The 25,417-nt window shown below is 41.6% G+C and overlaps 1 protein-coding gene across 1 annotated transcript; it reads right to left on the reverse strand.

Moving 5' to 3' along the window:
* Positions 1-7,718: 7,718 nt before the first annotated feature.
* LOC114427698 (adhesion G-protein coupled receptor G2-like) lies at positions 7,719-12,664 on the reverse strand. Its single transcript, XM_028395888.1, has 13 exons — positions 12,633-12,664; positions 12,476-12,550; positions 12,232-12,376; positions 11,960-12,110; positions 11,740-11,868; positions 11,528-11,657; positions 11,416-11,448; positions 9,421-9,521; positions 9,224-9,345; positions 8,883-9,148; positions 8,717-8,807; positions 8,360-8,643; positions 7,719-8,278 (listed from the first exon to the last, which is right to left on the reverse strand). The coding sequence occupies exons 4-13, from the start codon at positions 12,101-12,103 to the stop codon at positions 8,157-8,159; spliced, it is 1,422 nt and encodes a 473-aa protein (XP_028251689.1). The 5' UTR covers positions 12,104-12,110; positions 12,232-12,376; positions 12,476-12,550; positions 12,633-12,664; the 3' UTR covers positions 7,719-8,156.
* Positions 12,665-25,417: the final 12,753 nt, after the last annotated feature.

Genomic DNA, 25,417 nt, shown 5'->3' on the forward strand with positions numbered 1-25,417 from the left:
GATTTTGTCTATATAAGGCATGTTCCTTTCAGCGCTACACTCATTTATAGGGGAATGTAAACACATAGCTGTTAGCGGACTACTACACATTGGCAGTCCGATTGTTCAAGGAGAGAACGTCTAGACTGACACAGGCGAACATGCTGGGGTCCAGATTTCACACGGGAGGAGGTGACACAATGACTTATTTGGTTTTCAGTCTTTTGGTTGATTCAGTAAAGAGAAGTCCCCATTCTCTGAAGACATCGTCAGATTCTTTCTTAATTTGCACAACAAAAAAACTGAATACATTCAATCAGCTGGAGTACACTGGAGTCTGTTTTTATGGACGTTTAAAGGAGGCCTGCAGGCATGGCTGCAGTGAGCGGCGCTCTGTCATTGTTTAGGAACAATTTCACAGACACGTGTAACGAAGAGCAATGCTGACCTTGAATGTCTTATGAGATTATATGCCTGTTCATCCCCATTTGATATACTTTGAGAATGCATTGACATTATTACAGGAACCTCAGGGAGAAGCAGGTAGATTTCTTTAGGTAGATTTGAAGACAGAATCCTGAATTTCATGAAAAAAAAACAGAGGACCTGTTAATCTTGGGTAGAATTATATTTTTATACGAAGTTACACAACCTTCATTTTGTGTCATGTATGGCTTCATCCCCATGGCTTCACATGGAAGGAGACCTAAACCCAACCTTCAAGTTTGATCTTCTTACCCTACATGGTCTTCAGTAAATGTAGTGCATTTCTAAATAAAAAAAAGGAGGCTGCCTCAACCGAATCAGCGTCAGAGGAGTCCCTCACGTACGTACAATGTATTCCATATGCTCTCTCAGAAACCAAGAGGCACCCTATACCTCACATCTGGCACAGACCACCTATACTAGCTGATACATTCCTCCTTAGACCATCAGACTAGCTGCTTGTCAGTGGAAGAGGTTTGAACTCATTAATGATCTCATGTATATATATATATATATATTTATATATATATATGTGTGTGTGTGTGTGTGTGTGTGTGTGTGTGTGTGTGTGTGTGTGTGTGTGTGTGTGTGTGTGTGTTTGTGTGTGTGTATAAAACAGCCACTGGATTTTAGAAGAACCTGTGTGTGTCCTCCACCCATGTCTATAAATCTGTAAATTCACCCGACATGTATTTGATTCAGTCTTAAAGTTTTTAAAATGCTTTCTTTCTGCTGTGTCAGTGGTAAAATTGATGATATGCTGATCTTTCATGGAGGGTTAACTGAGGACATGCTGTGTAAAACTAGGACAGACTGACTGCTGAGGCTTTACCATGCTGACAACCTGCTGCTTCGAGGTGTTGTGAGGTCACCAGGATTGTTTTGTAAGATTCTTTTTAAGGTGAACAATATATCCTCCATCTGACTTTTATACTCTCTGAGGAGAAGGAGGGGATTGCTCCTCTCCTTTCTCTTTCTTTACTTCCTCGCTTTATTACCTCCGTCAGCCCTAATTTGAGTTGATGGGGTGGCTGTTGCATGACAAGACACATGTCTGGGCCCCTGCGTGAGAAGGCTGGCTCGCTCTTGCTGGGCTTGTTTTCTTTGCGTGACCATGTCCCTCCCTCTGTCACTCCTAGCACCTCCCGGCAAGCTCCCCCTCTGACCCTGTTCATTCCCTTGTTGGCTGGCATGTGGCTGGTTTATTTGCTTTGGCCAGCCGCCCGTGTGAAAGGCACATTCTGACCACGCTCAGGGAGGGGTTATCTTCAAGTGGAGCTGTGGCAGAGGTGTTTGGTAGAGGTGGTGGTGGTGTGTGTGTGTGTGTGTGTGTGTGTGTGTGTGTGTGTGTGTGACAATTCATAAGGGTGGAGTTTGGTGGCTTGGGGAGGCTAGCTGGTGATGAGCAGCTGAAAGAGCTCTGTGCTTTGTCTGTGCGTGGTAATGTATGGCTGGTGTATTTGAGTGTGTGACCTCCCTGCTTGGTCAAAAGGAAATATGCCCCACTGTAACTGCTTTTGAGGAATGACATGCAAAGGCGGGTCACTCAGAGTTTACCGTCCATGGAGAGTACTGGAGAAAAGGAGAACAGGGAGCATGAGGATGGTGTCAGTGTGAGTTCACTTGTTCCCACTGATGTAATCCAACAAGTGCTCACGCTAACACTCATGTCTCTGCATATACTCCCTCATGCCAAATTTCTCCTATTGTATTCTGACTGGGTATGAATGTAAGGGGACAAGAATAACAAGCAGCAATAGGGTTAATGCTAGCAGAGTGCATTCAAAGGCTTCTACCTGCACCTGGACCTGTGGCAGTGCAGCCCCACAGCACACTGTGGTGATGATGATGATGATGATGATGATGATGATGATGATGAAGGTTAACATAAAAACTACTTCAACTTTGAAGTTATTTAATCACATTACAGTTACAAATGTGGGTGAGTTCTGACATCAGGACAACAAAAGTAAGTTTTAGAGCTATAGCATTCTGTTTTTTACATGTCAGACTGTATCTCAATTCATTTTGTAGTTGGTAGATAAGAAGATTGAGAGCAGCAGCAGAGAGCTGTGTGAGCACATGTGGTCCCAATTCCCTGGTTGCAGACAGAGTTTCACTGGTTGTGTTGATTTTACTTTCCACAGTGTTTAGTGGACTAGCATCAGTTCAACACAACATCATAATAAAACCAGAGCAGAAGACCGTCCAGCAGAGGTGTCTGATATAACAATAATGGCGCTACTATTATACCTGGTGCATGTTAAAGCACGCACAGTAATGTGTGTGAATTGCAGCTCCCACTAATACATTAATTCACAGAGAAGACAAAGTGAACAGCAGCAAGATGAGGACAATAAATCAGGCAAAATGTCAGGAAAGTAGAATAACACAGCCCGACATAGTCACAAGTATGTTCCAGATTAACCTCTGCCACCGCTTCACTCAATACCTCTGCTGGGATGGAATCACTTGAAGCTGTCTGGCTCGAGATGCTGGAAGTCATGCTTCTGCTGTAAACACACTGGATCCTGCCGAGGAGCCGAGAAACAGGAAGAAGCCCACAGACTAACACTGCTAACTTGTATTCCCAGCAAAGAGCTGTGAAATTTTCATCTGATTATTCATGATGAACATATTATCACTGACCAGCTGCTACATCACAGGGGTTCACACATCTTTCATTACATGTATTTAACGGACACATTTAAAGCTGCATGTTAAGAAGATTTATTGGCTCCAAATGAACAGTCATCAAGACTAAATTGTGTGGTTTGTCCAATAGCATTTTGTGACAGGGCTGGACCACATATTGGGACAATGCACGACTAGGAAGAGCCACATCCTTATGTTCTGAAGCTGCTGTAAATGACAAACAAGAGACATTAAAAATGAGCCATGGAGAAGATGACAAAACAACCTTCCTCTGCTGTTCCAGGAAACAAACTTTTCTGGTGGTCCTTCACATTAAACTGCCACTAACCCAAATGCAAACACACAGATACAAACAAGATTTGATTAGGATTGGCACGAGAGTGGATGCTTTCCGTATTTGTCTCCCTTATGTGATCTCTGCTTGTTTATTTACACTTATATATTCTCACACTTGAATGTGTAGTGGGAAGCACTGCAATGATGAGGTGATTAAAGGCTCCCTGTGGAGTGAGGCAAAGGAAACAGACAGAATTTATAATGCTTGGGCAACAGAGTGGCTTAACTGAAATTACATCCCTGTGGCATCAGGATGCACATTTACCATAGAAACATTCACACATGTGTGCACACTAAGACACAAAACAAACTCTTACTCACCATACAGCACAAGAGAGCATTATTTTACAAGAGGGATTTGACGTGTCTTTTTCTTCTCATTAGCCTCATGTTAGGACCATCAAAGTTAAAAATCAAAGTTCAATATTTCTGCAGAACCTAATCAGCAAACCTAAAATATTCACATAGACACGTCTGTGTAGGCAACTGTGGAAACGGGACACAACTTGGCAAGTGATTGGATTAATCAATTGTTTATCAATGTCTAGCTAAGTTCAGTCAATCAGGCTGCTATTCACCATCATCACCCCACCAGATGCTGATTGAGCCATGTTCATGTAGAACAGCAGTGCATAATGCATGTTGTGCCATCCTGTCATCTAACTAAGTACATGTAAAATCTCATAATAGGCCAAGTGGTCAAGTGTAGTAGAAGTTAGTAACAAATGACAGGTTTGCATGATAATATTTTCTTATGTTTTTTTGTTTTTTAAACAGAAACAACAAATTAAAGATCTACTGAAATGTTTGGATGCCTAAAGCTAAAAGAAAATATACCTCAGCCTTTGTACTGCCTCACCCACACAACCATAATGATAAGGCTTGTTTCTGTTGTTTACATGTGATGATGTGTTGCAAAATTCCTTCATCACATAAGATAATCAGTAGTTCATAATCATATTTTTGTGCACTTTTCCATTTGAAAAGGCAAAATTGATTGATTTGAACCCTGTAGGCTGTATACATCTCTTAAATGTATAACTCTGGACCCTGCTTAACTGCAGCCACTATTGAATTGTCTCAAGTCTACGTGCTGTTTAGTGAGAGCTCGCTTTGTACCTGTGAACATTTGGTAACTCTCTAGCATTAAACCAGTGGGTGAATCAGTCCATGTCGTTAACTCTTTAGCACTGTGTGGAAGCCTGCACCATCTGTGTGAAGGAAATACCACAACTTTACCAAGTGTAAATTTTAAAAGCCCAAACAGCAGCCAAGTCAATAGCAAGCAAACTAGGCGTGGTGAGTGAATCCAGACGGCTTTAGATTCTTAAGCTTTCATGTCCTTAAAGTGTGGGACCCGACTGGTGTTTAAGAGGTCTCTTTAAATCCTGGTTGTATGAGGAGATAATTAAGAGTGAGACGCTGTTTAACACAAAGTTGAAACAGGAATCTAGCTAAGATTAAATATCTTAAATCCAGAATTTCTAGATTTAAAAATCTCATTTTTAGGATTTCTTTAGGATTTAGTGTTTATATCACCCTTCTTGCAGTGTGTATAGTGGAATCTTAAGCAGAAATTACTGTGAAATTTTCTTTCCGCCAGTAAAGGCAGCTTTATTCAAACAGCTTATAGTAACAAAGTTCATTCCCATCTGTTTCCTGTTATTATTTGTCCACTCTTATGACTTATGAAATCTACCACAAAATTCCTTTTGCTGTATTGCATGCTAAAAACAACCAAGCAGCCGTCAACTGTGTGATAGTGATTGTACTAAACAGTGATGTCTGATGGACAGATCCTAACAAGTGAGAGGTCTTTAGTTTTCCCACTCGTGTGTTTCAGCGAGCGCTGAGTGAATGATGAGGAGCCACTAAGGTCACGGGGAGACGTGGAGAACCCTGTTTCGTGACTCGAAGAGAAATGATCCTTCCTGCTGTTGTGCATGACGTGAGAAGAGACTGTAGGGAGGAGAAGCTTAAAGTACAGAGGTCAGGTTTTCAATCTGAATGTGTCAAGAGGTTGCGCCCTCAGTCTCTGCGCCTCCCCTCTTCTCCCCTTCCATGACTAAGAAAAAGCTCCAAATGGCTTCCAGGACTAAGGCAAGACAATTTATCTCAGTCATGTGCCGTGTATGTCATACAGTCATTTGTCTGCCTTTCTCAAGTCACATGTGCTGTGTGGTGAGTTTTCCAAGTCAGGGCCAGTAACCTGAAAGCACCTTAGATTTCTTGTCTCCTGTAGGAGGCCTCCTTGAGTAACACAGTTTCTCCGACATGCTGCAACAGCCTATCATAAATCTGCACCCTTAACTGCGGGCCCTCAAATATATTAGCCTCACCACTTTCAGTCTGGGGGCCACATTGTGACAAGCATGTAGTAGGTGGGAGTAGGGGGGTGCGGGGTGTGTGTGTGTGTGAGGGTGGGTGGGGGGGGGGGGTTTGGGGGTGTGGGGGGGTGCTCACAGGTGCCCCTCTGCTCAAACTTATGGCCAGTGCTCCCCCACTCTGCAGTCACGCAAACACTGCCCCGCTCCTGGACCTCTGCCTGATTTTACTGCAGCCTGCGGGGAAACCAGACGTTACAAAGGCCCTGGGTCCACATCAATTTCACGAGCAAAGTTACTGGGAAATAAATCATTTTGAGGATTTATGAAAAAAGAGAAGGGAGAGAGGGGTCCTTGCTCATGTGCTGCCTTGACCCATTGAAAAACAATAAAACAGGAGCGCACTTTTTTTTTTAGTTTGCATTATCGTGTGAGTGAAAAGGGTCAAATTCTGATCTCCACTCCAAGTCATCCTAGTTATATAGTACATAGTTGAACATTATTATTAAGTAAATAAAAGAAACATCTGAGTGCATGCTTCTTGTATTTGACTAATCATATTTCCTCTCGACACGCAAGGTTCCTGGAACAAGACCTCAGGCTTTATAGGTCATTTGAGATCGACAATTTGGTTTTTACAGGACAGGATTCAGTCTAGACTCCATTTAATAAAATGCATGCAGCCAATGTCTCTTTTCCTGCACATGAAATATGCCAATCATAAATCCAAACCTATTCACACTTTGTGTAATTAGGAACAGTCTGATTATTCCTATACCTGTTCTGCTGAGGACTAACGATCAAAAGGAAGCTGAGGTTTAGAAGATGACTTTGGAGTTTTGAAGAAAGGTTTATTTGTTTAGGCTGAAATTAAAGTTTCTATTTCTATTTCTATTTTATTTAAAGTATGCTCAGTGTTTAATGTACACTCATGATATTTTCGGGTTCCTTCTCCTCCTTTATTTCAGTATAAGTGTGATTGTCTGGAGGTGCATACAGTGTGTTGCTCCAAGTCATGCATGTGGTTCAAGGCTGTGAGCAATTAAAAATGTTTTCTCAGTTCAAATTTGATTCTGGTGGCCACATTTTCACTCTTTCACTTTTATGGGATAGCATGAAATAAACATGCAGCTGCATACATTTCTCTAAAATGTCTTTTTTTGTTTCCAGAGAAGCAGGAAAACACACTCAGATCTGTGTGCCAACAAAATTGAATGAAAAGTTGATATTGTAACTCCAGGAATCGATGCACTCATTGGTAAATGTGATTTAGCATGATTTACCATAGAGCTGGTGTAGTTTACAGAGGAAGTCTCTGCTGTGTATAACGTTGTGATCCATGTACAGACACGCACAGGTACAACATAGAAGCCTGCTGTGCTCTGCATGAAAGGCTCACATCCGATGTGTATGGCAGTAATTAGCCTAGTTTTTGGCTGGCACACTGCAGTCATTTAGAAGATTAATCAGTCATAGACAAATAAACAGACCTTCCTGTCTGAATGTCAGTCCCTGAGCCAACCAGCCCACATCTCTGCCTAAGAAGAGACTACTCAGCTGTAAAGTACCATAAGGTTTATTGCAGGACTTTATTCTACAATCAGATTTATCTGACCATCATGTGAGGGAAGAAAGTCATTAAAATAAACATTAACAAGCCGCTATGATCACACATAAATATTTTTTTTCCCTTTAAGGCTAAAATAAAGGAAAATAAAAATACATTAAAATGTTATAAAATAGAAATTAGTCTATAATCTTAAACATAAGATCTTATACATCTTTAGAAAATACACTAGTCACTAATAAATATATTAAGTAGGCACAAAATACACACTTTACATTTGCTGTTTGCTAAGACAAGTTAAATTCAGTACATTTGGGGAATAGTTCCAGCATAGTGGCTTCCCCTCAGGCATCTTATCACTATAGGTAACCATGAGCTCATTTCTTGTTAGCCAGTTAAGCTCCCCGCACAGTAGATACTGCTCTCTGTAGGCACAAGATAATTATCTGCAGGCACGCAATGCGCTAACTGACTAGGTCGGCCCCCAGCGCTGTGCAGGGGATGTGAGGGACAAGACTTCCCTTCACCTTGTTTTTCCTCAGCTGCCTCAGCCACACCAGTTATAAAAAAGCTCTTATTTATATTGCTAACATTTTACATTTTGAATTCCAGTGTAAGACAAAAAAAAATCATTTAGGAGCGCTGTAACATATTCTGAGTGAATCACAAAATTATCTGCAACAGTGGGTAAGACTCAAGAGTCCTCACAATGATTTCCAGGAGACCACTCCATCTCCATCATTCAGTGCAGAACACATCACTATGTGAAATCAAATGCTGCCCTCTTGTGTCAAAACACACATACACCACTAAGAATAAGGAGAAATGATAACTGTGTTTGCCGGTTTGCAGGTGCTGCTGCTCTGTGCCAGCTTTGTGCCCCCTGTAACAATCTTGCTGGAATGGTAGTAGTAGATGAAAAGGAAGAAACCTGCAAACAGAGGTGTTTTTTTTTAATTAAGTAAGTAAGTAATCATTTGCCAAGTTGTTCAAATTGCTGTGTGACGTGTACCTTGGAAGGTGTTGAGGATGGTGAAGATGTAGTATGAGGGTATGAGCAGAGGTCCATGGCTGAAAAAGGCAAAAGCCCAGGTGATGCCCAGAAGAAGAAACAGGCCCACAATGGAGAAGTAGTTTGTCTTGGTGGTGCTGCAGCCCTGAACCTTTTCTTTTGCCGACGGAAAGAAAGTAATCTGCCGCACAGTTACAATGAATATGCTGAAAGTGAAGGCAAACACCACGGCGTAGTAACCAACATTTACCCCCTGGTGCAAAGCAGCATCAGAAATCCAGCACCTGAAAAGTGAGAATGAAGGATGAACCACATGAGTCTCTAGAGAATGCATGTCCTGTAAAAAAAATTGCTTACATTTTTTGAGTCTTCCCATCATTGGTATTAATGACCAAGGTGTCATATTTTTTCAAGGCAAGAAGAGTGATCACCACCACAGCTGGCATGACTGAGGAAACAGAAAAATGCTTGAACAGCCTGTGTGTCACACTGCTTTGTATGGATGCAGTGCTTGTTCACTTACCCCATCCTGCGATGCAAATCTTCATTGTGTAATGTTTGATGTCGGCTAAGAGTTTATGGAGGTTAATGTACAAGTGTAAAGCCTGCATGAAAAACCAGGTGAAGGTGGCCAACATGCTGTAGTGCAGAGCTGCGCCCATCGCCATGCATGCACCAAAGTCTCCTAGGTTAGCAATGCTCTCATTCATCAGGAAACACACATTCAGGGCGAACATGGCGATGAAGAGGTTAATCAGGATCTTAGTTCCTTGGCTTGCTTTGCCTTTTCTGTAAAATAAGTCAAACCTTGAGTAGAGTACAGTATGTTAAAATGAAGATGAAAACTGCTCTGTGTAAACAAACCTCATGAGAAAATGCATGAACAGAGCCACTGCCAAGAAAAAAGATGACAGGCCACAGCCGATGGATGTGATGTAGGAAAGAGACTTGACGTCAGAGGCGCTGATGTTTACAGGTGGAGGTGACTGATTTTCAAACACAAAGATGGTCATATGTGTGAACTGGTAACAGTATCTAAGCTTGTAGTACCATCATCTTACCAAAAGTATGGCAAAAAATGTTAGATGAGAGCACTGGCATGTGATGGCGTCATTGGTCTGCTTTGTCTGACAGCCATCCGTGATCCAGGCTGTATTATCACCTACATGTGACACAGAGGATGCAGCTGTTACTGTAAAAGGCAGGTTGAGTTTTTTGTAACGACTTGTTTTGTTGTGAGATAATTCCAATGAAATATATATATATATATACACTCAACAAAAATATAAACGCAACACTTTTGTTTTTGCTCCCATGTTTCATGACATGGACTTGAAGATCTAAACTTCATTCCAGATACACAATATTACCATTCCTCTCAAACATTGTTCACAAATCTGTCTAAATGTGTGATAGTGAGCACTTCTGCTTTGCTGAGATAATCCATCCCACCTCACAGGTGTGCCACATCAAGATGCTGATCTGACATCATGATTAGTGCACAGGTGTACCTCAAACTGCCCACAATAAAAGGCCACCCTGAAATGTGCATTTTGTTTCTGCTTTATTGGCGGTCTGGGGACTCAGAACCAGTCAGTATCTGGTGTGACCACCATTTGCCTCATGCAGTGCAACACATCTTCTTCGCATAGAGTTTATCAGATTGTCTATTGTGGCCTGTGGAATGTTGGTCCACTCCTCTTCAATGGCTGTGCGAAGTTGCTGGATATTAGTGGGAACTGGTGCACGCTGTCGTATACGCCGGTCAGGCACATCCCAAACATGTTCAATGGGTGACATGTCCGGTGAGTATGCTGGCCATGCAAGAACTGGGACATTTTCAGCTTCCAAGAATTGTGTACAGATCCTTGCAACATGGGGCCGTGCATTATCTTGCTGAAACATGAGGTGATGTTCATGGATGTATGGCACAACAATGGGCCTCAGGATCTCATCACGGTATCTCTGTGCATTCAAAATGCCATCAATAAAATGCACCTGTGTTCTTCGTCCATAACAGATGCCTGCCCATACCATGACCCCACCACCACCATGGGCCACTCGATCCACAACATTGACATCAGCAAAGCGCTCACCCACACGACGCCACACACGCTGTCTGCCATCTGCCCTGAACAATGTAAACCGAGATTCATCCGTGAAGAGAACACCTCTCCAACGTGCTAGACGCCATCGAATGTGAGCATTTGCCCACTCAAGTCTGTTACGGCGACGATCTGGAGTCAGGTTAAGACCCCGATGAGGACGACGAGCATGCAGTTGAGCTTCCCTGAGACGGTTTCTGACAGTTTGTGCAGAAATTCTTTGGTTATGCAAACCAATTGTTTCAGCAGCTGTCTGAGTGGCTGGTCTCAGACGATCTCAGAGGTGAACCTGCTGGATGTGGAGGTCCTGGGCGGGTGTGGTTACTCGTGGTCTGCGGTTGTGAGGCCGGTTGGATGTACTGCCATATTCTCTGAAACGCCTTTGGAGACGGCTTATGGTGGAGAAATGAACATTCAATGCACGAGCAACAGATCTGGTTGACATTCCTGCTGTCAGCATGCCAATTGCACGCTCCCTCAATGCTTGTGGCATCTGTGGCATTTTGCTGTGAGACAAAACTGCACATTTCAGGGTGGCCTTTTATTGTGGGCAGTTTGAGGTACACCTGTGCACTAATCATGATGTCAGATCAGCATCTTGATGTGGCACACCTGTGAGGTGGGATGGATTATCTCAGCAAAGCAGAAGTGCTCACTATCACACATTTAGACAGATTTGTGAACAATGTTTGAGAGGAATGGTAATATTGTGTATCTGGAATGAAGTTTAGATCTTCAAGTCCATCTCATGAAACATGGGAGCAAAAACAAAAGTGTTGCGTTTATATTTTTGTTGAGTGTGTATATATACTATATGCTACTATATAGCTATGCTATTATACTCTACTTATTATGCAATCTAATTATGATCTAAACGTAGAAGAAAACCTGTAGAAAGTGGTATAATAGTGGTGACTTAGGTTTATGCATGCATATAGAGTATTACATTACCTCCATCCCATGACCTGCATGAAGCAGAGTATCCTTCCTGTATCAGAACAGAACAAAGATTATTCAGTGCACTGATGCTTTCCAGTTTCACCTTTCTAATTTCCAGTCTAACTTTCCTTATATCTCTCTTTATTGCCCACATTAGCAAATGTAATGTCAATGGTCTGTGAGAGATTGGAGATCTCTACTCCCATTTCAATTCCCACTGCTTCATCATTGAGGAAGTAGCTGTTGGAATCTCCCTGTAGAGAATGGAACACTACTGTCACTTCTTGTGTTATTATTATGTGTATTGTCAGTTAAAGTAAAGTGCTATTTCACTACCTGTTGCATTCCTGAGAAACACAGGACTCCAGCAAACGAGCCATTTCTTTTCATTGCCATTTCACTGGCTTCTTTAGGGATTTTCACTGACAGAGAGAAGCCCTCTAACTGCTGCTCTTCTTCAATGATCTGTGACAAACATAAGACATATTAAGACTGTCAGAGAACCTGTGGCAGTTTATGCTGTTTTTAATAACTTGTATTGTTGGAAGTTGCATACATTTGCATCATGTTCTGTGAAGCCAAGGTACATTTCTGCAGGTTTTTGGGGCAATTTACAGATCACCCCTGTGACATTGTCCATTCTGACAGATGCTGTGCTAAAATTACCCATCTGATCTAGAGTGGAGGATAGATTTTTCATAATATGTCTGTAATGGAAACACACACAAAGGTAAGTCAAACTGCGATCACACCTCAAACATATGGCAACATGTGCAACATGTGTAACATTGCATGCTTAACAATTTTGTCAGTAATGGAGACGCTTACGCTGCTGTTTGTTTGCTTGGGGCACCATTGCTCCTAGGAGGAACAACTGTAGTCTCTGGCTTCTTTCCTGGTGTCTTACAGCGAACACACCTGCTTCCATTACCATTAAAGATGACTGTGTAGTTTGAGTTTGTTTGTGGAAAATCTTTTTAAACAAATACACACATGCACAGACACAAACATTTTAGTGCTCAGTTTGTCGGTGTTAAGCTTGAATAATATATAACTGAACAAACGGCAATACCTTTGCATGACTGCTCATTATAGATTGAGTTTGTTCCACAGAAGCCATCTTTGCTCAGTCTTACATTGTTGTTTCCTTTAACATATAAAAATTATGTTAAGGGGGCCTGACACGGCTGATATTTATGCTGATATGCAAAATAAATGAATATATTTACCATTGTTCAGGCACTTGTGAATCTTGAGAAGAAAACCTGCTACAAAATAAAATGTAAGATGTTCATGGGTTGCAATCAGTTAATACCAATAACCAATAGAGGGCAGTGTCTTTCTGCTTTGCTATAGGAAGGGCGTTGTCAGTAGTACCTGTTTCATTGTATAACATTGAAGGCAGGCACGTAAAATGATCTAGCTTTTTCATCAGTACGACATCATGTTTGGATAGAGCCCCTCCATTCAGAGTTACAGCGTAGTTGTCTCCTTTCTGCTTCTGTACTTTAATGCTGCAGTCAAAGTCTCCACTGCTACAACAGTCTGAATGGTTTGCAGGGATGTTGAAACACAGTTTAATTCCGGTATGATTGTCGTGGATCTGATCTAGAATAGTGAAGAAAAAACACTGTTATCCTGCTTTTCAAATGAAGACCTTTCTTCTTCTGTAGTGTTTCCTGCTTACCTGATGGAAAACTTGAACTTGAATTTATGTCACTGACAAACAGTACGTTGTTTAGGTTGCAGCTCTTATTTGTCTCTGTAAAAATACATGGTGACATTGAACAGATGCTAAAACATGATGAGAAATCATATGAATAGTATTAATCAATCACTCATTTCTTTTAATGTACACCTACCTGAGCTCTCACAGACGTGGTTATTTAGGAACATCCCACAGAACAGAATCACGATCTTCACAACATACATCCTGCCATGATCAACATACAGTGGTACCATCGTGGACAACTTGCAGTGCACTGTGGGAGCAAGCTGGTAACACACAAACCTAAGAATTAGTCGAGAGACACAAAACCACAGCTGGTCACCTGAAAGAGATGACCATCGGTGGAGTACCGGGTACAGTTATGGCACTGACACTGACAGGCGTCCTTTCTCTTTTGCCTTATTTGCCTTGCAAATAAGTTAGCTGCTTTTTTCAGTGATCGTGGCTTCTTTCCTAGTAAACAGCTGGCAGAGTGTCACATTTATTTATAATCAAATGTACCTGAACATGTTTCTGCAGAGTTTGTTTTTTGTTTATTTGTTTTTATTTGAATTTTGTGTCATGCAAATCATTGCTATTTATTGACTTGGAAAAAAGACATGATTATACCCTAAAAGCTGCATAGTCCATCATCAAGACTACAAGGTCTGGCAACATGCACCATGTCATGACAAACCATGTCACCGCCACTCTCACAGGACTTAAGTTCACATCCAAATTCATATCTGAGGTTGGGTTTAGGCATCAAAAGCTCTTTAGTTGTTGGCTGACAAAGATTGTATCTTTGATAAATATTCAAATACATTTCAGTTTGATGTCACTGTAAACTAAACACAAATTCCCGCTAATGGCGTGCCATGCATAAGTTCTCCCATGATACACCTGTTCTTCATGTTCCTCCACCCTTCTAGTCACCTGCCATCAATAGGCCACATTATATGCTATACACACAAAGTGTGTCTAATAAGCCTTCCCCCCCTGCTGTATCCTGACAACACAATATGTCTTTGCTGGCAGGATTTTGATAAGATGGCATTTGTCACAGGGAAGCACCCTTCCTTTTTTGTCAGTGTTGTCACTGGTTAAACATTTTAAAATCTTAATATGTTGGAAGCATATCAAGAATGGCATCACATGAATGCCCTCCATTGAAATGTCCTCTTGGGATTTCAGTCTCTCCATCCTCTGTAGCATCCCTACCCATGTTTATTGAGCTCTGATCATTGCTGACCATTCTTGATCAATGAATCAACAGTGTTGTGAATTGTCATTTCATGTGGGTTTCTAACCCCAAGGCCACTTAATACTAGGACTGACAGTGGGAATAGTGGATTACTGTGGTGAGCTTAAGTCTAGAAAAATGGGCTAATGCTGCCTCCTAGTGAGCGTTCATCACATGATTTTTTTTTTTGATAATCCATGTCTGGAAATATTTATGGCTCCCCCCCCCCCATCTAGTTAATAAAGAAAAATGTGAAAGACAGCTAGCACAACAGATAAAATGTACTACAATAAACTGATGGATGACAGAGCCATTAGAGGAACAGCTCGAGCTGCTGTGTGGTTGTTAACAGGTTGATAATGTCATTAGAGCTAGCCTGCCAGCTTGCTAAGCCAATTACTGCCCCACCAGCAGCAGTAAACACATTTAAGACCTGATCGCAGGGAGAATAGGCCTGGTTGGATTCATTGATGGAGTTTTTATTGACAGTTAGGAGTTAACACAAGTTATTGAACCGTGTGATGATGTCATTGTTATGGCAAATGCATTAGATTGCTGTTGACACTGCATAATATGTGTAAGGAAACACAAGGTATGTGCAGATCTAGTTTATGAAGTAATGTATTTGCAGCTATTCATTAATAAATATATCATTGTGAGGTTAGAGATAATTGAAGGAGCTTCTTTTGCTCTGCTCTGTGGATTCTTCAATGTGTTGTTGTTTTCAGGAGTTTTCTTTGTGGTTTGTTACACAACGCTATGGGGATAGAGCCAAGGGCTCAGTGCCGTATGGATGATGAATATTTGATGGCCCTTAATGGAGCCTTTATGCCGTAGCTCCGTTGTTCTCATCACTCGCATCAGAGGACGGTGTGGTGGAGCCACGGTGTGTTTGGCCTCCATCTTTGAAAACTTCCCTGGTGATTTTGGTTGCCTTTCTGGCGGTGCCACACAACAGCTGCAGTGATTTCATCATACCAGTTGGTGGGCAAGCTATGAAAATTAGTGACAAGTGAACAACTGTTAGGGATGCAGATGCTCCGTGGTGGAACACAATGTATCACATCTACATACATGTGCACACAGCCTTCACATGCAGCTGTATCCCTTTGCCCTGTGCCTCATCCATGAACTTGTCATCACCAAGGTCAGCAGATCGCCTGCCTTCTGTGACAGAGTCAGCCTCATGTTACACATCATCCTTCAGAAATCTGGATACGTGTGTCAATATTTATGTCCGCTGGGTATAAAACATTGTCGGCATCAATCCTGTTGAGGTGATTACAATCTTAACTAAGGAGCAATATGACCCTGCTTGTCATTCCAATTAGAAAAGTGACAGTGATGCACAGCAGCTATGCATTTGCTTGGTGACCTCATCCTCCATACAGCACAATCCATAACTATCTGACAGAAGAGTCACTCCCACTAATGTGTCACTATGGGCTCAGTAGTGTAAATGGATCTTGTAATCAAAGTGTTTGGAAGTCTTGAAGAGTTTCAGATGGAGGGTGTGAGGAAAAGGAGGAGCGGGCTTGGCCTTGCGCTGGAATGTGGGATTTCAGAGATTGTCTGTTGTGTGCATGTTCAAGACACCTGTTTGTGTTGTTTTTGCATTTTTTCGTCTTTAAACGCACACACAGACACACACACACTATCAGAGGCGCCCCGCTCAGATTATTTTTGACCTGCACACAGCACTTTCTCATTCACACATTCACGTATTTGCAGCAACACATCAAATTGTATCCTCACTTGGTATCTTTAAATGTTTGGAGACTCATGATTCACCTTGTAGTGTGTCAGTCGAAAGACACAACCATGATGTGGGGGACTGTTAAGCTCACAATCTCTGTGTAAAAAGCCAATTGGCATGCAGGTGAAATATTTCACACCACAGATGTAAATCAGTTTAATGGCTTGCTCACTCTTGTTTACCTAACTACGACCACAGTAACACAGTTGTTCCATGTAGCAGTGTGAAGACAGAATATAAAGCAAACTTATAATGTATGCACTGTGGACATTCTGAATAGCAAAAGAAAAACAAAACACACGGTCGAATTTCTCCCATTAATTTTTCATCTCTTCTCTTTTACAAGGTCACCGGTGTCAACCAATACTGTCCAGTGCCGTGCCTCCCTGGACCTCTGACACCCAATAAAATAAACACACAAAAAAACATGGACAGGCCAGCGCTGTGACGGTCAGACATAACATCTTTGTGGTGGACAGAAAGGCATTCGTCACCATCCTCAAATTACAGTAGGCTCATCAAAGTCACCTTGGCAAGTGAAGAGACTTTTGTGATTTAAAATCTACAGTGCATTTATGACATTAAAAAAAAATAAAGATTACTGCTGCAGGGCATTTGTCAGTAAATCCCTTCTTCTGCTGCACTTTTAGATACATTCATGTCCCCCTCTACAGATTTCCATGCATGCTATGACATCATCAGTCTGCAGCCCATTCCTGAGGCATCTCGCCATGACATCAGCGTCTGCAGCCAGGCAGGGGGTGCCTCTCTCCTTCCCATGACCCAATAACTTACCTCTTCTAGACAGGTCAGCGACCCCAGTTACAGTAACCTTATCCTGGACCAGAGGCAGGCTGGTCAAAGGGGGGCGGGAGGTGTGGGGGTGGGGGTGCAAGGAGACACTTGGAGTGAAAAGAAGCTGGAGGATGGGAGATGATGGTCAGCTAATCTGCTTTCAGGTGTGGGGTGAGGAAGGCTACACTGAGGTGTGAAGGGCCTGGGAGGGAGCCAGAGAAACAAAGATTACAAACCCTGCACTCATGTCACAATAGAAGTGGATGAATCTCACAGGAGTGTGAAAAAGCAGGCGATGAAAGGAAGGGAATGTGGAAGTACAGGTGATGACGGGTCATTGGGTGGTCTGTGTGCTTGGTAGGGAGGTGACAAAAACATCTTAGGTGAACTAAAGTCTATATTTGTACCGGTTGTTCGTTGAAGCTCCAACCTGAAAATGCTGACTTTAGTTTATACTGGGTATAAGATAGATAAAGGGAGATATCAAAAGAAAACCCTTTCTCCTGAATCTCACCTAATAATTTGTTCTAGCTTTTATTCTGTCTGTAAAAATGTCCCCTCAGGTAAGTCAGGAGGAGAAAATAAAGAAAGGAGTGATCTCACTTTGGGAAACGCCCATAGATCCACTTTCTTTATGAATTAACAATTTCATCTCTCATGGGCACAGTTCCAAATGAATAACTGATAGGTCACTCCAAAGGAAATTTGCCTGAAATGTATTCTTTGTGGTACAGCGTTTTTCATTTCAAAGTATTTATTATGAGTGCTTTGTGGTTTGCCACCATTGCTCACGTGTGCGATTTCTTCCAGACATTTTTTTTGTTTGGCCACAGCAATATTTACAGAGAAGTGCCACCGCTGCCAGGCAGGAGACAGCATGACATCATACTCTTTGTGTGGAGGCACTCCGGTTCTTGTGACTGTCTGAAAGCTGCCAGTGGCATGCTTTGTCTGTCTGCCTAGTGTTTGCTAGGAAACCCTGCCTGGCACAGAGCCAGTGAACAGAAGGTTGTGTTGTTATAAATGGCAACAGCCGTTTAGATGAAGTTGTTACACTATCCAGAAAAAATATGTTTTTTTCTTTTGCCGATAAGTAGTTTGATGCCACTCTCATGTCTTCATAAATATTTCAGTATAGACATAAGACTTGTAACAAGAATGTTTTCCTGACAATGCCCAACTATGCAGACAAATTGACACATTTCCACATATCTCATGATATTTATGTCCACTTGCAGGTTGTCCTATTCTTAAGACATTTCGTCTGTCCACAGTTTGAAGTCATGAGCCCTTCATTGATTTAAAAAAGCGTCCCTTTGTCCATACACACTTGCTAATGCTGTGCAAATCATTGCATTTCAAATATAAACAAAACATATAAAAAAAATAAATAAATCAGCCGCCATTTTAAAATGTCATCAGAGGTGTATTGATAGTGATGGCTGCATTCCACTTAGTGGAGGTCTTGCCTCCTCTTTTGTTTATGCCGACTCCTTGTCATGACTCCTTAACCATCATTAATTCCATCTGTGCTTTCCCTTCTGTAACAAGTTTAAAATAAGTCTGCAGTGAAAAAGCTCCAACATTTTAGGCACCCTTACAAGTAGTGTTTCTACTTTAAGCTTTGCAGAGGTGATGAAAAGGACACACACACACACACACACACACACACACACTGCTGTATAAATGCCTGTGTGACCCTAAAAAAATCCCTTTGTTGAGATGATGGGTTCATTCCTGGGCTGTCCTTTAGCTGCAGGTGGTCAGGAGCTCCCTGGTGAGTGCAGAAGAATCCCAGAGTCAGCACATTAGCCTGTCAAAAGGAGCAGATTAGGCAACCAGGGTGATCTAGAAGGAATAAACCATGCGCCCCTGCTGAGTTACTGCCCCCTGACCTCTGCTGCTTTAAAACTGTAAACAATAATGTTTGTTTTAACATAAAACTCCTGTACATAATGCATTATATCCACTGGATTAGTCATACATTTGTGTAGCTACAGGTCTTTTTTTTAGGCCTCAGGGACTTCCTGTACTTATAATCTTTGTTCTGTCAAAGATTATAATATATTCTGAGACCTATGTTTAGACTAGCATTATGTATACAATATAGTTAATCTCCCCAGGAGATTCAAATTAATATTCAAAAGAAAAAGGTGGAAGAGTTCAAAAAGCAATCTTTGATGGAGGCAGACAAAGCAGTGACTAATTTCTCTGACCAGCTGGATAGAAATAAACAAACATGACCCTCCATGGAGCTCATGTGCCAGCAGAGGCAGGAGGTATGAGGCTCGAGGTGGGAGCAGAGAGAAAACTTCACAGTACATTTGTCTGGTCTGAGAAATCAATAAAACTGCTTTCATGTTAACTTGGCGGGAAAGAACGACCCAGAAACACTCTCACAGGTTCATTAGTGATTAGGCTTGTTTTTCCTTTCACTACAGCAGAAAGACAGCAAGCAGTTACCTGGAGGCAAAGTGAAAGGGCAAAAAGTCAGGAAAGCTGTTCTTATTGTTAAGCCTGCTGGCACTGTATACTGAGGATTTCTTTTCCATATGGGAATGACAACATAAAATATGCATGTTAATCCATATGTTGTGTCTTTAGCCATGAATATTTAACATTGCAGCCACATTGAGGATTATAACATGTATCTTTGCTTTGTCTTATAACAGCAGGGACGTCCCAACTCTCTCCTTTACTTTTATTATCACAGGCATTCTGATCAATAAATCATAGTGTCTGACAAGCTGCATCAAAAGATACGAATTTCAAAGTCTGCTGCTGAAGCCAAAAAAAGAAAAAAGAAGAAAAAACTCTTGGCCACCTGAATGAAAACATGAAAGAACAAAGCCACTCTAGAGGGAAAGTATTGATTGAGAGCCACAGTGAGGAGCAGGGAGTTCAGGTGAATATGGATCTGTGCACCAATACCTTGGTGGGACAGATGTTGGGGTTATGTGGAGGTGAAGTGTGTAGGTGAAGGGTGTAGGTTCAAACTCATGGCAGCTGTGGAATGTTCCCTGAAGGTTGCAGAAAGGTTATGTCTTGTGTTTATGCATGAATGCATCTTTTTTTAAACAATCTAGATTTCATGTTTGGGCAGCATTCCATAAAATCTTTTGTCTTACTTTACTTTAAAAAAAAAAAGTTATTAAAAGGTGCCTTAGGGAGGTTATTTGTGGATGATGGATTTTGTTTGATTTTCATTATCTAAATTCTCTCCCACTTGAAAGGGGACCCTTCCCCTCCATTAATAATTGACTTTTTATTACTTATCCTTCTCATCGTGGCAGGCGTGTGCTTTGATGTTTTTTTTTTTCAATATGTGCTACATATTGATTGCTGGGCAGATAGGAGCACTATCAAAGGGATTCCTCGTGGGGCAGTCAACTGCCGGTCACCTCATACTCCTGGAATGTGGTCAAGCGCTGGGTCCAGCTCATCCTTTTACCTCTTATTTTGGTTGATCCTTCCTGTGTGCTGCTTATCTGGGTTAAATATTCACAAAGAATAACAGCACTGTTGAAATGATGTCATCTAAAGTGGAAGGATGTGTTGTGGAGGAGGGTTTTGTTGCTAAGGGGGGAGATTCCTCCAAAAGACACCGTTCGTGCTGGATGGACTGTCTTTTCTCCATTATCTGGCTAAAGATTATAGCGGATGATGATCTCATTCATAATGCTCATTACAGTTCACTGGAGATGCTTATCATCAGCTGAGAAACAAACAACTGCAGAGAGTGAGTAAACAGTTTAAATTACAGTGGGCTATGGTGCATCAGACAAATGTGGCTGTTCTTGAAAACAATGTCAGTGGCTGATACTGAACTGGCACCCAGGGATTGGTTTATTATCATGCTTAAATACCAGAACAATAGCTAGAAAAATCACACGTGATGAAATGGGGAAAGTCCTCACTAGCCTTGTGAGAGTGATAAGCACCAACACACATGTGATGGATTATAATATCAGAAGATTTACATAATCCACTCTTTTGTTTATTCTACCAGACACTGTCTTGAATAAAAACACATTTCATAGTCCCATATGTAGTTGCTGCTTTAAAGGCCAGAGCATTGATTGTTACCCAACACTTAGAGGCCAATCAAAAGCACTTACAATGAAACACAGACACATATCCTATTTAACCGAACAGAAAATACATAGACCATTTTACTAGTGGACACTTAGAGACCATTAGCAGCAGTAGCAGTGTAAAAGCACAGCATCTTTCCATCATCAATATCCCAGAAGTGGGCTGCTACATAAGGGCTCAGTCTGGTGAAATTCTCCCAGGCTGGTGGTGGGGCTGCTGCAGATGACTTCTCAGGCCTTACGGAGAGCAATTTTGTTTTCCGTGGATTAGGCAATCTGACTTCATTGCGGTCCATGAGGAGGGTCACGTAACGCTGCCCAGAGGTCACTACACCCAAGTGACCCCTGCCTGTCTACTGTCTGCCCCAGTGACAGGCCCTCCAGACTGAGACCAGACCGTGAACAGAGTGACCCCACCCTGCCTCCACACACACACACACTCACATACATGCACATACTTTACACACTCTTAGAGCAGAGTGTAAATTTTTAATGGAATATACATTAAGGAGCATTCATGGTGCTGATACATGATGTTTCCCCTCAGCTAATATTTCAGCAGACTCTCTATCAGATCAGGATTGAATGATTGATTTTCTATCAGGCTGCTTTTCTTCAATGAATAATTTAGCATTACAGCTTGTGACACCTTCAGCATATTATGTTACATGCTGATTTTAAAAATATACAAAAATGCCTCAACTGAGAAAATAATCAAGGCTTGGATTAGATTTAAGGATAATTCAATCTGTATCCCTTCCTGCGTACTTTTCATGCCACAGCCCTGCAACAGTTTGTATGTATGTCTCTGTACATGTATTTATCTGAACATACATTCGGGATTCAAGAGGCAAGCGTACGTGCCTGTTGATGACTTTCTCTGCCTCCTATCTGTGATAAGAAATGAGAGACGGCAGTGTCTGAGGTCACACACTGATTACCTGTCCCCACACGGGGTCAAATGACTCCTAAATGTTTTGTTTACACTTCTACAAGCATGCCTCGGCTCTGAACCAAGTATAGTGACCTCTTATGATTGCAATAAAAATGTCAGCTGTGAGGCAGTAAGAAAAGAAAGGAAGGAAGAACAAAATGCCAGGATGATTAAATGAAAATATGAATGGCTTTTAATAAAAAAAACATAATTACAGATGATACATCTTTAACTTGCATGTGAGGTAATAAATGATGTGTTACTTTAATTACATATTAACTGTGTATTAGCATAATTCTTATTCCCAGATTTATGAAATCACACACAGTCAGCAGTGACTATGGATATGTGTTGGTTCACAGCTCCAAGAAAGAAGATATAGCTGTGTTTTTTGTTTAATAGCTCCTGCATCTTTCAGGAGCATCTCCTGTTTCAGCTGGCCAGAGTCCTAGAACTTGACGAACAAGTGCTGGATAATTATCCGCACCAGTGTTAAGTACAAATTGGCAGACCTGCCCTTGAAAGGACCTGCTGAAGCACATCAGATATAGTAACGCCACAGTTGGCCGCTAAGCCAAACACTAAAAACCGTTCCTCAAACACAAACAAGTGAATTTGTGTGTGCAGAAAAAAAAATCAGGAAGAGAATGACTTGACACTATGCTGAAGTGAAGAGCATGACTCACTATATTCTGTTTCACCTGAATGACAATAACAAGGACGGGTGGCTTTGAGTAGACCAAAGTCATATTTGATGTCCAACATCAGACTACTTACACCTGAGGAGTGTGACATCATGATGACTCTAAGCTGATAACCCAGCAACAAACCCGGCGGTTGTTGTGAGGATAAAGGATTAGCCTCTGTTTGCATTTGCTGTTCTTTGAACCAGAAAACACCAAAAAGAAAAGGATCTCACATGAAAGGACCAATGTGCTGAGAAAGCACAGAACTGGGGCACTACCTCTGATCAAAGAGGTTGAGTCACTTCAAGTGCACAGAGACCACTTTCCAAACGTCCATTGACTGAGAGAGCTAACGTGCTGCTGCTGTTTGTCTTTGCAGGTGTCGATGTGCATGTGTGTGTGTGTGTGGTTTTCTTTTCTGTCTGCATGTTGACCGTGTCTGTCTGGCGTATCAGGTAAGGTCTCTGTCTCCTTCCTACATTGTTGTTGGATAATGAGGTGTGATTAAATATAAATGCTAAGTGTTTGGTGGCTGAAGCCCAAAGCTGAAACTGGATCCAGTCGGGCCCACAGGCAGCATAATTAGTAGCTGATGATAGATGCCATTAATGTTGCTTTTGCACATGTCTCTTTCAGGCCTCTAAGCTGGACCTCCATGCAGCAGCAGGCTGCCTTTGAGCCATCCACACTTAATTAAGTTGCAAATAAATAAGTGGGGATACAGCTGTGCTGTTGTAAAATGCGGAACGCTGATTATAATCAGTTTTATTTAAATTGTTTAATGATCAACAGTGATTAAATATTAAGCCATTTGTTACTTTTATTTGATCTCTTTTCATTATTACCTCTAGGGATTTTATGTTGAAAGCATGACGAAAATCCTGTGGAAAACAATATCAGCATTTCAAAGTGTAGAAGGACCAGTGTGAGGCCTTTAATGGTGGAGAAAAGCCCTTTGTGCATGCTTGAAGGGCTGTGTTGGATTTTGAGGGCCCTTTGGATTGTCATATCCCTGCATGGTGTGAGATTGACTCATTCATGGTGAGCAGTCTCTGAGTCTTCAGAGCTGCACGGCTGCGGACACCGCTGTGCCGCCTCACTTCAGAAGGAGAGACGAAGTCATGTCCACAGCTGTAGGGACATGTCTGCTTTGAGGTGCCGAGGCTTTAATGTGTAGAGCAGATTAAACAGGGTGCCTTTGTGATGGCAGGAGAACTGGTCAGCTCTCCCACACAGTTATCCAATCTTATCTACTGTGTGTGCATGTTTGTGCATGAGTGGTAACGGCTGTCGCCACACATACACACCCCTATTCTCCAAGCAGAACAGATCAACACATGCAAGTGCACGCGCACACACACAGTCTCATTAACTGAAGCCCAAAGATTCTGAGACAACTCCTGCTGCCAATGTTTAGCCGCCAGGCAAAACTTTGAGAGAAACGTGAGTTTCAATTGAACATGAAAGCATAACCTGCAGTGTGTGAATGGCTGGACTTACTGGGGCTGACTGTAGTGAAGCTCAAATAATGTTAGTTTCAACTAAAGTTCAGAGAATAAAATCAAAGATAATTTCCTTAAAAACCCTGAGCTTTTTTGGATCTCCACAAGCATTTTTTACTGTTCATACCTTGCACATGAATATGCTGGATCCTTCATGTAAGGCTGAAGACACAACTGTGCATGAAGATTTATGCTGAATAATGATTTGCCCCTTGTACATAGATAGCATACATTTACAAGGTTTTAACTGTCTTCTAACAAGATCAGCAATACCTGTCACAACATCCATTTGAATACATCTAAAAATAAACATTCCCAACATTGGTCCTGAAACTGGGACACTGGACCCAGTCTACATTTTACAGTAAAATGTAGACTCTCTGATGTTTGGGTTTGGTCTCAAATATTAAAGAAAATGAACAAAACATTTCTTAACGGGACTTGGCTTAAATTATGCGCTTCATTTTGAAGGAAATATGAGCAACAGTCAATATTTTCTAATGCAAAAAAGATATTGACATTGTAATGAATGAACATGGCACCCAGCACAGCAATGTATCTCACTGATGTGTTTTTGAAAGGATGCTGTAGAGAAATGTTTTACTGGGAAAGTCAGAGTGATGGTGTCATCATCCAGACTCCAGGAACACGAACAAGTGAGATGTTTCTTACAGTAGGTTACCCAGATGACCTCATTGACTAATCCTATAACATGTTGCCGTTTTAATCTTCAGCCTGTCATGAAGAACGACTGGTGTATAGATTTCTATACTAATCTTTCGACTGTTACTGTTGTCTGTGTGTGCAACAATCACCCATGACAACAAAGAACTTTGTATCACAGTCACTCTGAGAGTGTGAGGTTTGGCTGGCAGTCTGCAGCCAGACGGGGATGTATGATTACCAGACAGCCTTTACAAAAGCCAGCCATTTGTGTCAGCGATCTCAGTTACGGCTGTCGGATCGGGTGTCATTGCTTCATAACTAGCCTCACCTTCACAATTTCTAAAAGGGTTCAAGCACAAAATCACCCCACTCCACCTCTCCACACCTGCTACATTATTTAATGTCTTCACCTGAGAGGACCTGTGAGGGAATGTCCACTGATAGGAAATAAACTTTACATTTAGCTGTCATCACTCAGATATCATAACACCTGATAACACGGTTTAATACTGCGTGTATACAATATACAGTTGTTTTTTGCTTGAAAAATAAAAAAGTAGAAGAACATTTTTCAAAAAATAACAAAAAACTGAAGCTATTCCCACAGAACCTTTGTGTGTGTGTGTTTCA

This window comes from Parambassis ranga, chromosome 22 (assembly GCF_900634625.1).
Source record: "Parambassis ranga chromosome 22, fParRan2.1, whole genome shotgun sequence".
NCBI lineage: Eukaryota > Metazoa > Chordata > Actinopteri > Ambassidae > Parambassis > Parambassis ranga.